The sequence below is a fragment of the Ovis aries genome, chromosome 3, assembly GCF_016772045.2.
Source record: "Ovis aries strain OAR_USU_Benz2616 breed Rambouillet chromosome 3, ARS-UI_Ramb_v3.0, whole genome shotgun sequence".
Classification (NCBI taxonomy): Eukaryota; Metazoa; Chordata; class Mammalia; order Artiodactyla; family Bovidae; genus Ovis; species Ovis aries.
Window position 1 is genome coordinate 193,542,708 of NC_056056.1, and position 13,541 is coordinate 193,556,248.

The following is a 13,541-nucleotide window of genomic DNA, read 5'->3' on the forward strand; positions in this document are numbered from 1 at the left end:
CTACTGAGCTCATGTGCTGTAACTGCTGAAATCTGTGCGTGCTGGAGCCGTGCTCTGCAACAAGAGGAGCCACTGCAATGAGAAGCTGATGCACTGCATCTAGAGAGTAGTCCCTGCTCTCCAAAACTAGAGAAAACTCGTGCACAGCAACAAAGACCCAGCGCAGCCAAAAGCAAAAATAATACATAAATAAGATAAATAATTATATATTTAAAAAAAAACTCTTTGGTCAAAGTAGTAGATACACCCTCAAAGGGCCAATGATAAAAAGTGCTTTGATTAAAATCTATATAAAACCTTTGAAATTGAAAGCCTTTCACACAAGGATAAACTACATGTAATAGTAGTGGTACAGCAATGTAATGATATTTTTTCTCCAGTTTTAGTGTTTAGTAATGTACTAATCTCATTTATATAGGATTTCAGAGTTTTCTGATAATTTTCAACACCTCAGTTCATTTTTAGTTTGCATAATCATACTGAGAGACAGATGGGATGGTTATTATCATGCCTGACTTCCAGTGAAGCACGGAGAGTTTGAGGGGCCTGGCAAACCATAATCTGAATCCAGATGGTTAATATAATATAGTCATTAAGAAGATGGCCATTAACAGATGGAAGAGTGAAGGTGAAAAATCCTGGACAAAGATTTATAAGGTGAATTGGTGGTCATGCAATATTTTGAGCCCATGGCTATAATCAATTTACCTAATCCAGTCTTTCCTTTGGAGTAGTATTTTTAAGGTTAGCACGAGGAGTGTTGTAGCATAATACTATGTTCTCAGATCTAGTAGATATTTTCTTACATGGATGCAAGGAGATACTTTTGAAAAGAAAGAATGAAGTTAGTACCTTAATAAAAATACTCCTTAACAGAATTGTAATCTTTATGTGGAAATGGATTATCCAAAACATTATCTGTTCTTTCTCTGTGGATGCGTATGTGCTAAGTTGCTTCAGTTGTGTCTGACTCTTTGTGACCCTATGAACTGTAGCCCACCAGGTTCCTCTGTCCATGGGATTCTCCAGGCAAGAATACGGGAGCAGGTTGCCATGCCCTCCTCCAGGGGATCTTCCCAACCCAGGGATTGAAACCACATCTCTTTTAGTTTCCTGCGTTGGCAGGTGGGTTCTTTACCACCAGCACCAACTGGGAAGCCCCCCTTTCTGTGTAATAAACACCAAACGGAGAACATCTTGTTCACACATCACTCTAATAAGCATTGATCATTGCCAAGTTGAGATATTCTACGTCTTAAATAGAATAATGATAGTATTATCTCAATTAGTTAAAAACATTTCACAGTATTTTCCCTATTAAGTTTTTCCTTTTTGAACTTTGGTGAGCTGTTCTGTTTGCTGCTGCCAGTGCCCTGAAGAGTGCACTCAGGGCACTGGAGAAATAGTTATTGAGATGAAATTGCTGTGTGAGGGCCAGTATTGACCAAATGAAGAGGAAGTAAGCAAATATTACCAGCTCCAACTCATAAATGGCTTCCTCCTCAACTAGGCTTCGGTTCAAAGTCTTTGAAAAGTATATACATTTATATACATATATACATTCAGAAGGGGCTCCCCTGGTAGCTCAGACGGTAAAGTGTTTGCCTGCAATGCAGGAGACCTGGGTTCAATCCCTGAGTCGGGAAGATCCCCTGGAGAAGGAAATGACAACCCACTCCAGTATTCTTGCTTGGAAAACCTGATGGACAGAGGAGCCTAGTAGGTTACCGTCCATGGGGTCACAAAGAGTCAGACACGACTAAGTGGCTTTACTTTATACTTACAGAAAGATTACATACGTATGTGTGTGTGTTCACTCTTGTCCGCCTCATTTGCAACCCTGCAGACTGTAGCCCACCAGGCTCCTCTGTCCATCGGATTCCCAGGCAAAATGGAGTGGGTGGCCGTTTCCTCCTCCAGGGGCTCTTCTCGATCCAGGAGTCAGACCGACATCTCTTGAGTCTCTTGTGTTGGCAGGCAGATTCTTTATCACTAGTGTCACCTCCAAATAGGTAAACACCGTAGAAAATGGGCAAATTTTCTGCCATAAAATCTTCTATGTTAAGATAGATTTTGAGAATCACTCTTTTACCATATATTCCCCCAAACTCATGGAATCTGAGTATTCTGTGCTTTAACAAGTCAGTAGACCTTGCTAAGAGAAGGAAAAAGGTGAAAGAAGAGGGGGAAAGATAATGGGGGAACCCCATGCTAGTAGCTTGGTGAAATGCTTTACTCTGTGGTTTCATGTAATCCTATGCAGCACGTTCCCTCTTTAGAGACAGAAAGTGAAATGTCAAGGGGTCCCACAATCTGGAAGTTAGGAGGTAGTGTTTGTACCCAGGTTTATGCTGCTACTACTGCTTTCCAGATTTGCATGTTCTGTGCCCAGATTCTTGTTCAGAAAACTGAGATTGCCAGTCGATCTGGTCCAGGGACTTTCCCTTAACAACGGGGGTGGGGCGGCGGTCGGAAAGTGGGGCTTAAGTTGGCTTTTACAAAGCAAACTAAATATTAGTTGAGCATGAGTGAAACCACACTTTTCAAATAAACTACATACAAATAGTTGCAAATATCCACGTATTACTCACTGTACTCAGACCAGGCTTCCATCCTCACTTCTGAACCAGATCTGTCCTGGTCAAGGCTACCATTGACCTCTGTGTTCAAAATCCCTTGGCAATTTTCAGCTCTTATTTTATATAATCTATCAATAGCATTTGCTGCAGTTTTCTCCTGTTCTTCTTGAGTATCTTTAGATACTTAAAAAAAAAAAACAAAACAAAACTTACTTCCCAGACACGTTACTTTCCTGTTTTTCCCTCCCATTCCATTGCCCACTCCTCCATCTCTTTTACCTATTTCTTCTCAGTCTCCTAGCTTCTTTCTTGGAGCATCCGGAGATTCAGGTCTAAGACTTCCTCTCTTTCCTGTCTAAACTCGCTCACCAGGTAGTCCTCTGATTTTAAATACCAACTGTATGCTTATCACCCCCAGCTTTCTATCTTCAGGAGAAATCAGTTCCCTGACTGTATTCTCATATATTCAACTGCTTATTTGACATCACCACTTAAATGGCTAATGGAGATTTCATATTTTACGTACTTGAAAGTGAACTTCAAATCATCTCACCCAAACTTGCTTCTCTGTTATTGTCCATGTCACAGTAAATGGCAAGTCCATCTTTACAGCTGTCTGAGCCCCGACCTTGGCATTGTTCTTGATTCTTCTCTTATGCTATTTTCATTGCAACTCCAGTCAGCTGTTCCTCCAAAACATCTCCAGAATCTGCTTTCTTCCGGCCATCCCCGCTGCTCTGACTCTAGCCCAGGCCACCATAATTTCTAGCCTGTCATTTCAGGAGACTGGTCTCTCTTTCTGTGCATGACATCTTGCAGCCTATTCACCCAGCAGCAGAGTGATTGTTCTAGAATATGACAGAATGCCACTCCTTTGCTCACCCTACCTTGACTTGATTCTCATCTGAGAATAAAACTTAGAGTCTTTACAGTATCCTCCAAAGCCCATAGAATTTGTTCCCCAACCTTCCTACCAGCTAAGTCTCCGATCTCTTCTCCTCTGTCCCTTGCTTACTCATCTCCAGACACAATGACCTCTTTCTCTTCATTTAAAACCCAGGAGTGTCCCTCTTCCATGTCTGCCCCAGCGACTCCCCCAGGTGCCTGAAAGGCTCACTACCCCCTCACCTTTGGGGATTTGTTTTCATATCTCCTGACCACCCTAGCTCAATGGCAGGTTTTCTTCAAAAGTATTTCCTGATTTTCTCATGCCAGTGATTTCTTTCCCTCCACCATATGATATTTTGTTTATTTTATTCATTTGTCTTTATCATCTATTTCCCACTAGAATCTGACCTCCTTGTGAACAGGGATTATTATCTCCTGGTCACCCAGGACAGTGCTTGGAACATAGTAGGCACTCAGTAAATATTTGTGGAATAAAAGGGCAGTTAACTTGAGCATAAATACCTTAATCTACATCTAGCAAATTACAGATCTTACTTGTGTATTTCTGGTATTGATTCAAATCTTCCTCCCAGGAGTGACTGAGAAAAATGCCATGTATCATCCTGGCTCATCAAGGAGAGTTGGAGTGCAGCCCTTTTCCTGACCCTCCTTCTCTGTATCCTGCTCTGGAGGTCACTGGACAGTCTCCGGAAAGTCTTTCCATCTGCAGGCATATGCTTAGACACTGCAGTTTCAGTGCTGTATCTTCGTCACCTTTATTGTCGGAGCTCTGGCTGTTCCTTTTACAAATTAGAAATCAAGGAAGTTAAATTTCCTCCTTGGGCTTTGCTGAGTGCCCCTCAGCTCCCAGTGACTATGTACACTCCTGGAATTTCATTTTTCTGCTTTAATTTTTTATACCTATGTGCATATGGTCATATAATCATTTATTCTTTTGGTGTAATCCATATGATGCCCTCAGATTCATCAACAATGAGGACTTAATGTGGGCATGGTTGTTTTATACAGATGTAAGGTCTTCCGCCAGAGACTGCGAGCCACTGTGCCTGGTTTCAGCAAGCAGGAAATGCTATGCTGGTGGTTCTTGCTGACCCAGCTAAAAAAGACTGAATGTCGCATTTCACTTCCAGGGGCTGTTGCTGGGTTTTGATAGTCCCTGGTACTATAAATAGCACTCCAGGGAACATTCAGGAACATGGGACATTTTCTTTGCAGTCCAGGTCAATGTCTGCAGAAAGTCACATGCTGCCTGGTTAGACACAAGTCACTTGCCCCTGAGTTGCTCCTAAGTTCTAAACAGACCCAGAGTGTGCATTTGCTCATAAACACTACACTCGCTCTCAGCATACTTCTGCACCTCTGCTGATGCTGCTCTCCCTGCCTGCAAAATCCTACTCATCCTTAAAGATTCATCTCAAGTAAGAAAGCTCTCCCTGAGTCGGCTTCACAGATGTGCCTTCTCGTCCCTCTCTGGCTTCTCTGTCCTTCTCGTCCCTCTCTGGCTTCTCCACAGCATGTGAAATATTCCTGTTGTACAGCAAGGTCACCTTCACAATACTGTCTGTTACATAAGCTTATATATTCACACTCTCCTCACATCCCAAACTGTGAATCCTGAGACCTGTGACTTCGCTGTCTTTGTGTTTATCCCCAACAGTTAGCATAGGAAACTCTCAGCAACATTTGTTGAGTGAAATGACTGTATGAATGAATGAAAGTGCATATAAATAGGGGAGTAGAATTCATTTGAGTTTGTTCCCAGCTTAATGCCTTTGAAAAGAATCCAGTGTCTAGTGGGGATTTTTCCATTTTCCTTAGCAGTTACTCCCTATTATATGCATGGCCAGTTTGATACCCAAAATGTGGTTGTATTGAAATCCACTTCAGGGAGTTAAAAAAGAAATGTTTCTATTTCAAAGGAATTGGCTAGTTTGCTCCTTGCAGGCTTCCTGGCATCTTTCTTTCTATGCACTCTTTTCACTCTGCCCAGTCTTCAATCAAATTCTCCGGCAGGGTCTGCTGTAAACAATGATTTGGTGAGCGGTTGTATGTTCTCTGCAGTGAAAACCCACCTTGTTTTCTGTTGCTAGGCAACCCCATTCCAGCTGCCCTTGAAGAAATGCGCGGTGGTGGGAAATGGTGGGATTCTGAAGAAGAGTGGCTGTGGCCGTCAAATAGATGAAGCAGATTTTGTCATGCGGTAAGAGAGAGCTCCCACAGCGCGGCCTCCGCCTTCTCTCCTCTCCCTCACCCCTCCCGCCAGCCCTGGGGCCTTTGGAGACCAGTCACTGGTGATTAATCAGCTGTAGCTTCTCTTCAACTTCCGTCCAAGTTCACATACAAGTGAGTTGAGGAGAGGGCCAGGGGAACCAGGGAACAGGCCCCAAGAAAGCACAAAGAAAAGAAACGCTCAGAGGTCAAGGGGAGATACCCAAAGTGGAAACACTCATCTTATTTTAGATGATACAGTTGGGTGACTCCAACTTTAAAACTTGTCCTTAAGACGAATTCTCAATGAATAAACGATTTCATGAGTTCATTTCATTCTGCACATTTTGCTGCTTTGTTTTTCTCAAAAGCATTTGGAAGTAGTGAGTGGGATTCGAAGAGGCAGTGGATCTGTGCAGGACTAGGGAAACTGGAAGGAAGGAGGGGGAATACGTTTTGAGCAAGGCGGCAGCTTAGTAAGGGGACTGAGTGGAGTGGTGACATGATGTCGCTTGTGCTGGAAAACAGGAAGTTCCTGCAGGAGTGTGTAAAGGGGCTGCTAGGACACACCCAGCCAAGGATAGAGACCGTGACCCTGAAATGGTGCCAGCCTGCACCATGGGGTGATTTTGACCAGAAGGAAAGACAGTGAGTGATTAGATGGACACAGGCTTAGGATTGTCTGGGGGAGAGGGGAGAAGGGTGAGGAGGGACAGCATGGCTGGAGAGCGTGTGAAGGACACACTTTGGAATCTGAGCCGGAAGGAAGTTGGCCCTGAGAGGCATGGAGAAAGGAAGGGGGGCAATGGGGCCATATGACAGGGCCATTCAGAGCTGAGGGAGTGGAAGTGGGAAAGATAAAAGAAGATGGGAAAATGAGTTAGTGTCAAAGAGTGGCCCGCTGGAGCATGTGACTTCTTAGGACTCTGATGTCACCTTCTCTGGGAGGAGCAGATACGGTGTAGACAAAGAGGACACTTGCTACTGAAGAAATGTAGCTTGGAGGCTACTCTGGGGAGGGTCTTACACGATGGCCCCAAAGTCTCCTTGAAGTGGGAATAAGTGAGGCACTGAGGCTTTGTGTTGATCCCTCAGCTGTGTCTGACTGTGGCCCGCCAGACTCCTCTGCCCATGGACTTCTTTAGGCAAGAATAGTGGAGTGGGTTGCCGCTTCCTTCTCCAGAGGGTCATCTCGACCCAGGGATCGAACCTGGGTCTCCTGCATTGCAGGCAGATTCTTTACCTTCTGAGAAGGCTCTGGGGCCAGGACGACTGACTCCTCAAGCAACACAGGGGGCAGAAAGCTGAAGTGGGGTGGAGGTTGGGGTTTTGTGTTCATTTTTAAGGGTAATAAGGATAAATAAATAATGGTTTAAAGTGACAAAACAAACAAAAAATAGGTAGCTGAGGAAACACTTAGCCACCTCTGGGCTAAGCGGAGTAGGGGAGAGTAAAGTTTGTCTGAGAGTGTTTCAAGGAAGCCATTTCAAGGGGAGGGTCAGATTCCTTCTGAGAGAGCAAGGGTTGGGCTCCTAAGAGGACTTCATCTCACTGGTGAAGCCTGCGGCAGAGGGGGAATCCTTTTCTCTCTTTCCTTTATGGAGGTGCCCTGCCCTAGTTTTTCCAGTGTGAGAATGTGTTTTCCTCCCCACTGTAATGATTAATTTTTCAATAAAAATAGAAGACAAGAAAGATAATGAAAATAGAAGAGAGGAGAAGAAAAAAATGTAGTTCTCTTAATTCAGGTTAACATCTGCTTAGCGAGTACCTGATCTGTATTGGGTCTTCACTGGGATTGGAAATGGTATTTTGGACAGTTCCATCATGGACTTAGAATCTGGAGCTGTGTCATTGCCGAGGTCAGCGTGGCTCAGAGGTAAACGATGAGTGAGTGGGGTCCTTCTGTGGGGAAAGGGTGTCTGGATGGAGCCCTCTGTCCATTCCACTCTGGGCACAGGCCAGCCTTTCCAAGCTCTGATGTGGGGGATACCAAGGCTCCACAGGGTTGTGAGCCGTGGATTGAGCATGGTGAGATGGTAGCTATAGAAGCGGAGACGATCACCTGGAGAGCAGAGTGGAGGAGGAGAGCAGAGGCACTCCCTCCATGACACTGGCGTTAGGTGGGGTCTGAGGGCAAAGAAAACTCGGAAGAAGGACCAGCCCTTGCCACAGACTCACTCTGTGACCCAGAGCGCACTATGGTATGTTTGCTGCAGCTCAGCTTTCTGATAATCTTGCAGAGGTGGCTGCAGACAATTCCCTGAGCCTTTCCATTGTGGAAACTCTGATTATGTGATCATGTGACTATCACACAACTGTAACACATTCACGTAGTCTAGTTTGATTTTTCATATTGCTCTCGAGTATAAGTTGACTTTCTTTTTCCAGAAACTATGTAAGGAAGAAGTGGAAATATTATATTCACAGATTCAGGAAAGTTAAGTGATTTTAAGATGTCTGAGTACAATGTAGAAGGAGGCAGTATAATAAATGTGTTTTCTTAAATTATTCCTGAGCACACGTGTGTGTCACCACATTTAGGAAGATGGATCTTTTTTAAACTTAATGCGCAGAAGATCAGTATTAAGCATCTTATGGGGTTATCCATATTTATTTATTACAAATACAAAAGACTGCATTTGCACTGTATACAATCAATGTTGATATATTCACATTCAAAATTAATAAGTGCCTGTGATTAGGGTGCACAGCGCAGGATTAAATAATGTTCATGAGACGTTCATGGGATGATGAGAGAGGTGAGGATTGAAAAGAATTCAAAGACGGCAGCGTCAAGACTAGAGGTATGTGTGCATGTGCCTTTGATTCAGTTTCAAGAATGGTGCCGTTGTCCTAACACATTTGAATCTTTAAAAAGCTTTATTTATAGTTCATGGCAAATAGATGGGGAAACAATGGAAACAGTGACACTTTATTATTTTGGTCTCCAAAATCACTGCAGATGGTGACTGTAGCAGTGAAATTAAAAGACACTTGCTCCTTGGAAGGAAAGCTATGACCAACCTAGACAGCATATTCAAAAGCAGAGGCATTACTTTGCCAACAAAGGTCCATCTAGTCAAAGCTGTGGTTTTTCCAGTAGTCATGTATGGATGTGAGAATTGGACTATAAAGAAAGCTGAGCACTGAAGAATTGATGCTTTTGAACTGTGGTGTTGGAGAAGACTCTTGAGAGTCCCTTGGATGGCAAGGAGATCCAACCAGTCCATCCTAAAGGCGATCAGTCCTGAATACTCATTGGAAGGACTGATGCTAAAACTGAAACTCCACTACTTCGGCTGCCTGATGGGAAGAACTGACTTATTGGAAAGAGCCTGATGCTGGGAAAGATTGAAGGCAGGAGGAGAAGGGGACAACAGAGGATGAGATGGTTGGATGACATCACCGACTCGATGGACATGAGTTTGAGTAAGCTCATTGGTGATGGACAGGGAAGCCTGGCATGCTCAATCCGTGAGGTCACAAAGAGTTGGACACGACTGAGTGACTGAACTGAATTGATAGTTTATGGGGCTTCCCCAGTGGCTCAGCAGGAAAGAATCTGCTTGCGATGCAGGAGATGTGGGAGACATGGGTTTAATCCCTGGGTCAGGAAGATCCTCTGGAGAAGGAAATGGCAATCCCCTCCAGTATTCTTGCCTGGAAAGTCCCAAAGACAGTGGAGCCTGGTAGGCTACAGTCCATATGGTCACAAAGAATCAGACACAACTGAGCGCGCGCGTGCACACACACACACACACACACACACACAAAGAATTTATAATATGGGAGTAATTAAATGTTGATTAATTGTAAATTATTCTTATTTGACCACTTATGGATCTATTTATACATGGTTGATTAATACACATTTTGGGGGCATCTTGTAAAAGTTGAGGTAATAGCATATGTTCAAAATGAAACATTTAGTGAATATGATTAGAAACATGTATGTCTGATCCTAGACTATAGGTTACATGGACCGTTATAGTGAAAGATGAGATCCCAAAATAGCCTTACCTATGTACAATGGTGCATTACAGTTCAAGATGTTTTCCAGAACTGTAACAATGCCATAATTTCCTTTGCTTGGACATTTTCAAACACATCTTCTAATGCTAAAATATACCTTCCCATATTTCAAAATAAACATTTGCTCTGTAACCAAAAGTGACACTTAAAAAAATAATATTGTTAAATATCATTTATCTTGAAGTTCTGAAAGACAGAGGTAACAGTGATTATATCCTGGTGAAAAATTGGGTGGCTCAGGAGTATGAGTGAAGACAATATAATTTTGGTGCCTGTGAATTATACTCAATTATATGTGTTTTATGTATAGAAGTATACATATAATTTAAAAAGGAATTTTAAATGTATTCTATTCCATTCTACCCAAATCCCACCCATCTCCACTCCCCACTTAAAAGAATTTTCATTTGTCATCAATTCTGTGGCCACATCCTCTATGATCCCAGGCACAGTTACTAAGATGCTTCAGCCAGTAATATCCGTTCATTGTGCCAATAAGCAATAAAGCAAAGTTTGAAACAATTTTACACAATTATGCCTTATAAGAAACAATTTGACTGTATTAAATGTGCCTTTCATGTAAATCTGTGTAATTATCAATTTAGGAGTTGAGCTAAAATTACAGTGTGCTTTTTTTTCCCTGAGAGCTGCAGGGAAGTATCACAAGCATTCGTACTTGAAGAGAAAGTTTACCCAGAAGAACAGTTATTTATACCAGAGTACAATGGCATTATTTTCCAGAAATGAATGTATAAAATATTATCCTTATTGTTTTAAACATTTCACTATGTTGCAGAATTTGGCATTTAGTCTCTGGAAGTGTATTTCTGAGGTTTTGCTTTGTAATGTATAGTCAAAGGTGTGATTTTTCCAGTAGTCATGTACGAATGTGAAGGTTGGACCATAAAGAAGGCTGAGCGCTAAAGAGTTGATGGTTTCAAACTATGGTGTTGGAGAAGACTCCTGAGAGTCCCTTGGACAGCAGAGAGATCAAACTAGTCAATCCTAAAGGAAATCAACCCTGAATATTCACTGGAAGGATGGATTGGCCACCTGATGCAAAGAGCTGACTGATTGGAAAAGACCCTGATGCTGGACAAGATTGAAGGCGGGGAAGGGGATGACGGAGGATGAGATGGCTGGATGGCATCACCGACTCAACAGATATGAGTGTGAGCAACCTCTGGGAGATGGTGAAAGACAGGGAAGCCTGGTGTGCCGTAGTCCATGGGGTCACAAAGAGTCTGACATGACTGAGCGACTGGACAACAAAGGAGGTATGAAGGGATCCAGACATATAAGCCATGGATCAACCTACAAGGAACACACAGAAAAACAAAGTTGTTATTCATGAACACCAACATTTGCTGATGACAGAATAGGTTGACTGCACTTTCTAGCAATAGAGTTTACAGTTTTAATATAGTGAGATTGATTCTCAAATGTTATGAAGGGCCATCAAGATCGAAGGGGAAGTGATAAATTAGGAGTTTGGAATTAACATACACACTACTATATATAAAATAGTTAACTAAGAAGGACCTACTGTATAGCACAGGGAATTATACTCAATATTCTGTCATAACCTAAGAATTTGAAAAAGAATGGAAATATGTCAGTATATAGGTATAACTGATTCACTTTGCTGTAAACACTTGAAATTAACAGAACATTGTAAATCAACTATATTCCAATAAAAACTAAAGAAACTAAGTAAATATATTCATCCAAGAAAAGAGAGGAAAAGGTGCTCGCATTCTAGCCTGTGTTTTATCCTGGGAGTCCTGTTCATCTTGGCAGAGGTCAGTTGGATCCCAAGGTCAGCACCATGGTCAGATGAGCCTGGCCACGATGAGTAAGCTCATTCCCCAGCACAGCCCGCAGAAACCGCATGGATGTGATGGGACCGTTGGACTGTGGATGCCTCAAGTGGGCGCTGAGACTCGGCTTCCCCCAGGCTTCTCACAATGCCCACTGTGTTTGTTTTCAATGGGCACTCAGCAAAAGTCACCAACTGGCTGACTCATTGCTCTGTGGGGAGCTGTCAGAAGAATCAGGGTCTTATTACCAAAGAGCAGATGAAAGGAAGATTCCAAATCAAGTGAGACAAATTTCTACCTTAGATGCCCTGATGTGGTGGGAGTCACAGGGGCAAACACAAGAAAACATCAAGGAACTTGTGCTAATCAGCTGAGTCGATTCTCAGACAACCGCATATCCTGGAGGAAATTTGTCCGGGAAATTTTAATAGTTTGGAAATGGCTGAGGCCTTGATATTTGTAAGATCTCTAACAACAAGTAAATGATGCTTTACTTTGCTGAAATAATACAAAGTTAGAGGTGCTCTGATGGTTGGAGTCAACTTAGAGATATGGCTGGAGAGGAGAAATCAGGACTCAGTAATGAAAGAAAAATCCAGTGGAAGCTATAGACTCATTTGGGGTGGTCATAAATAATAAATATGTATTTAGTTATATTTATATCTCATTGGAAAAGACTCATGCTGGGAGGGATTGGGGGCAGGAGGAGAAGGGGACGACCGAGGATGAGATGGCTGGATGGCATCATGGACTCGATGGACGTGAGTCTGAGTGAACTCCTGGAGATGGTGATGGACAGGGAGGCCTGGCGTGCTGCGATTCATGGGGTCGCAAAGAGTCAGACACAACTGAGCGACTGAACTGAACTGAGCTGAACTGATATGATCATGGCACCCACTCCAGTATTTTGGGGGCTTCCCTGGTGGCTCAGTGATAAAGAATCTGCCTGCCTATAGTGCAGGAGACTCGAGTTCCATCCTTGGGTTGGGAAGATACCCTGGAGGAGGTAATGGCTACACACTCCAGTATTGTTGTCTAGAGAATTTCATGGATGGAAGAGCCTGGCGGGCTATAGCTCATGGGGTTGCAAAGAGTCAGACATGACCGAATGACTAACTGAGGTACCAAGATATGATATTTCTGATATGGAATATTTTTGAGCTTTTGCTATGTGTGAGGCTTCAAGGTAGGGACTTTTTAATACATTTCTTACTTTAATCCTTACACACAGCTTATTGGAGAGGAAAAGTCATTATCTTCATTTTGTAATGGGGAAACTGAGGCAGATGTCATAACTTGGGTAACAGCCCACTTGTAGAAAGCCATGAGATTGGATTTGCAGCTGCAGCATTTTCCATTGTAAGCGTTCATAAGACATTGCAGTCAAGGAGAGCACCCAGGGCAGGGTGGTGTGTGTGGGAGGGAGGAGGGGCTATTTCTGTCACCTGTACTCTGTCCCTTCTCTAGACTGGGATGGTGGAGAATCACTGCATTTTTTTTGGATGACAAAACATCTTCACTGGAAGTCAACCATACGTTGGTCATGCATGCACTGATTTAGGTGGCAGGGTTTGCCTCAAATGTACTCTTACAATTTAGAATTTGGGAAAAGAATGAAAAACACAAGTGAATACAGTTCTTCCGTTTCTCTTGAGGCTTGTTGGTATCCACAGAGAGGACTATAGGTCCTGTATCTTCTAGGACAGGGATCCCCAACCTCTGGGATCTAATGTCTCATGACCTGAGGTAAAGCTGATGTAATAATAATAGAAATAAAGTGCACAAAGTGTAATGCTCTTGAACCATCTTGAGACCATCCCTCCCACCCAGTTTGTGAGAAAGTTGTCTTCCATGAAAATCAATCCCTGGAGCCAAAAAGGTTGGGGACCACTACCCAGGAGCCACACCCCCAAATGCTCATTTCAAGTCTAACGCACCCTGACTTACCACCTCAAAAATATTTTGAATGGAATAAATTCACTCTAGTTGTATC

At 43.0% G+C, this 13,541-nt stretch overlaps 1 protein-coding gene across 1 annotated transcript in view; it reads left to right on the top strand.

Moving 5' to 3' along the window:
* ST8SIA1 (ST8 alpha-N-acetyl-neuraminide alpha-2,8-sialyltransferase 1) overlaps positions 1-13,541 on the top strand; it is a 179,934-nt gene that overhangs the window by 106,686 nt on the left and 59,707 nt on the right. The window contains exon 3 of the mRNA XM_004006788.5: positions 5,579-5,688. Within this exon, the coding sequence (XP_004006837.2) occupies positions 5,579-5,688 (110 nt within the window). The remainder of the gene's footprint in view (positions 1-5,578; positions 5,689-13,541) is intronic.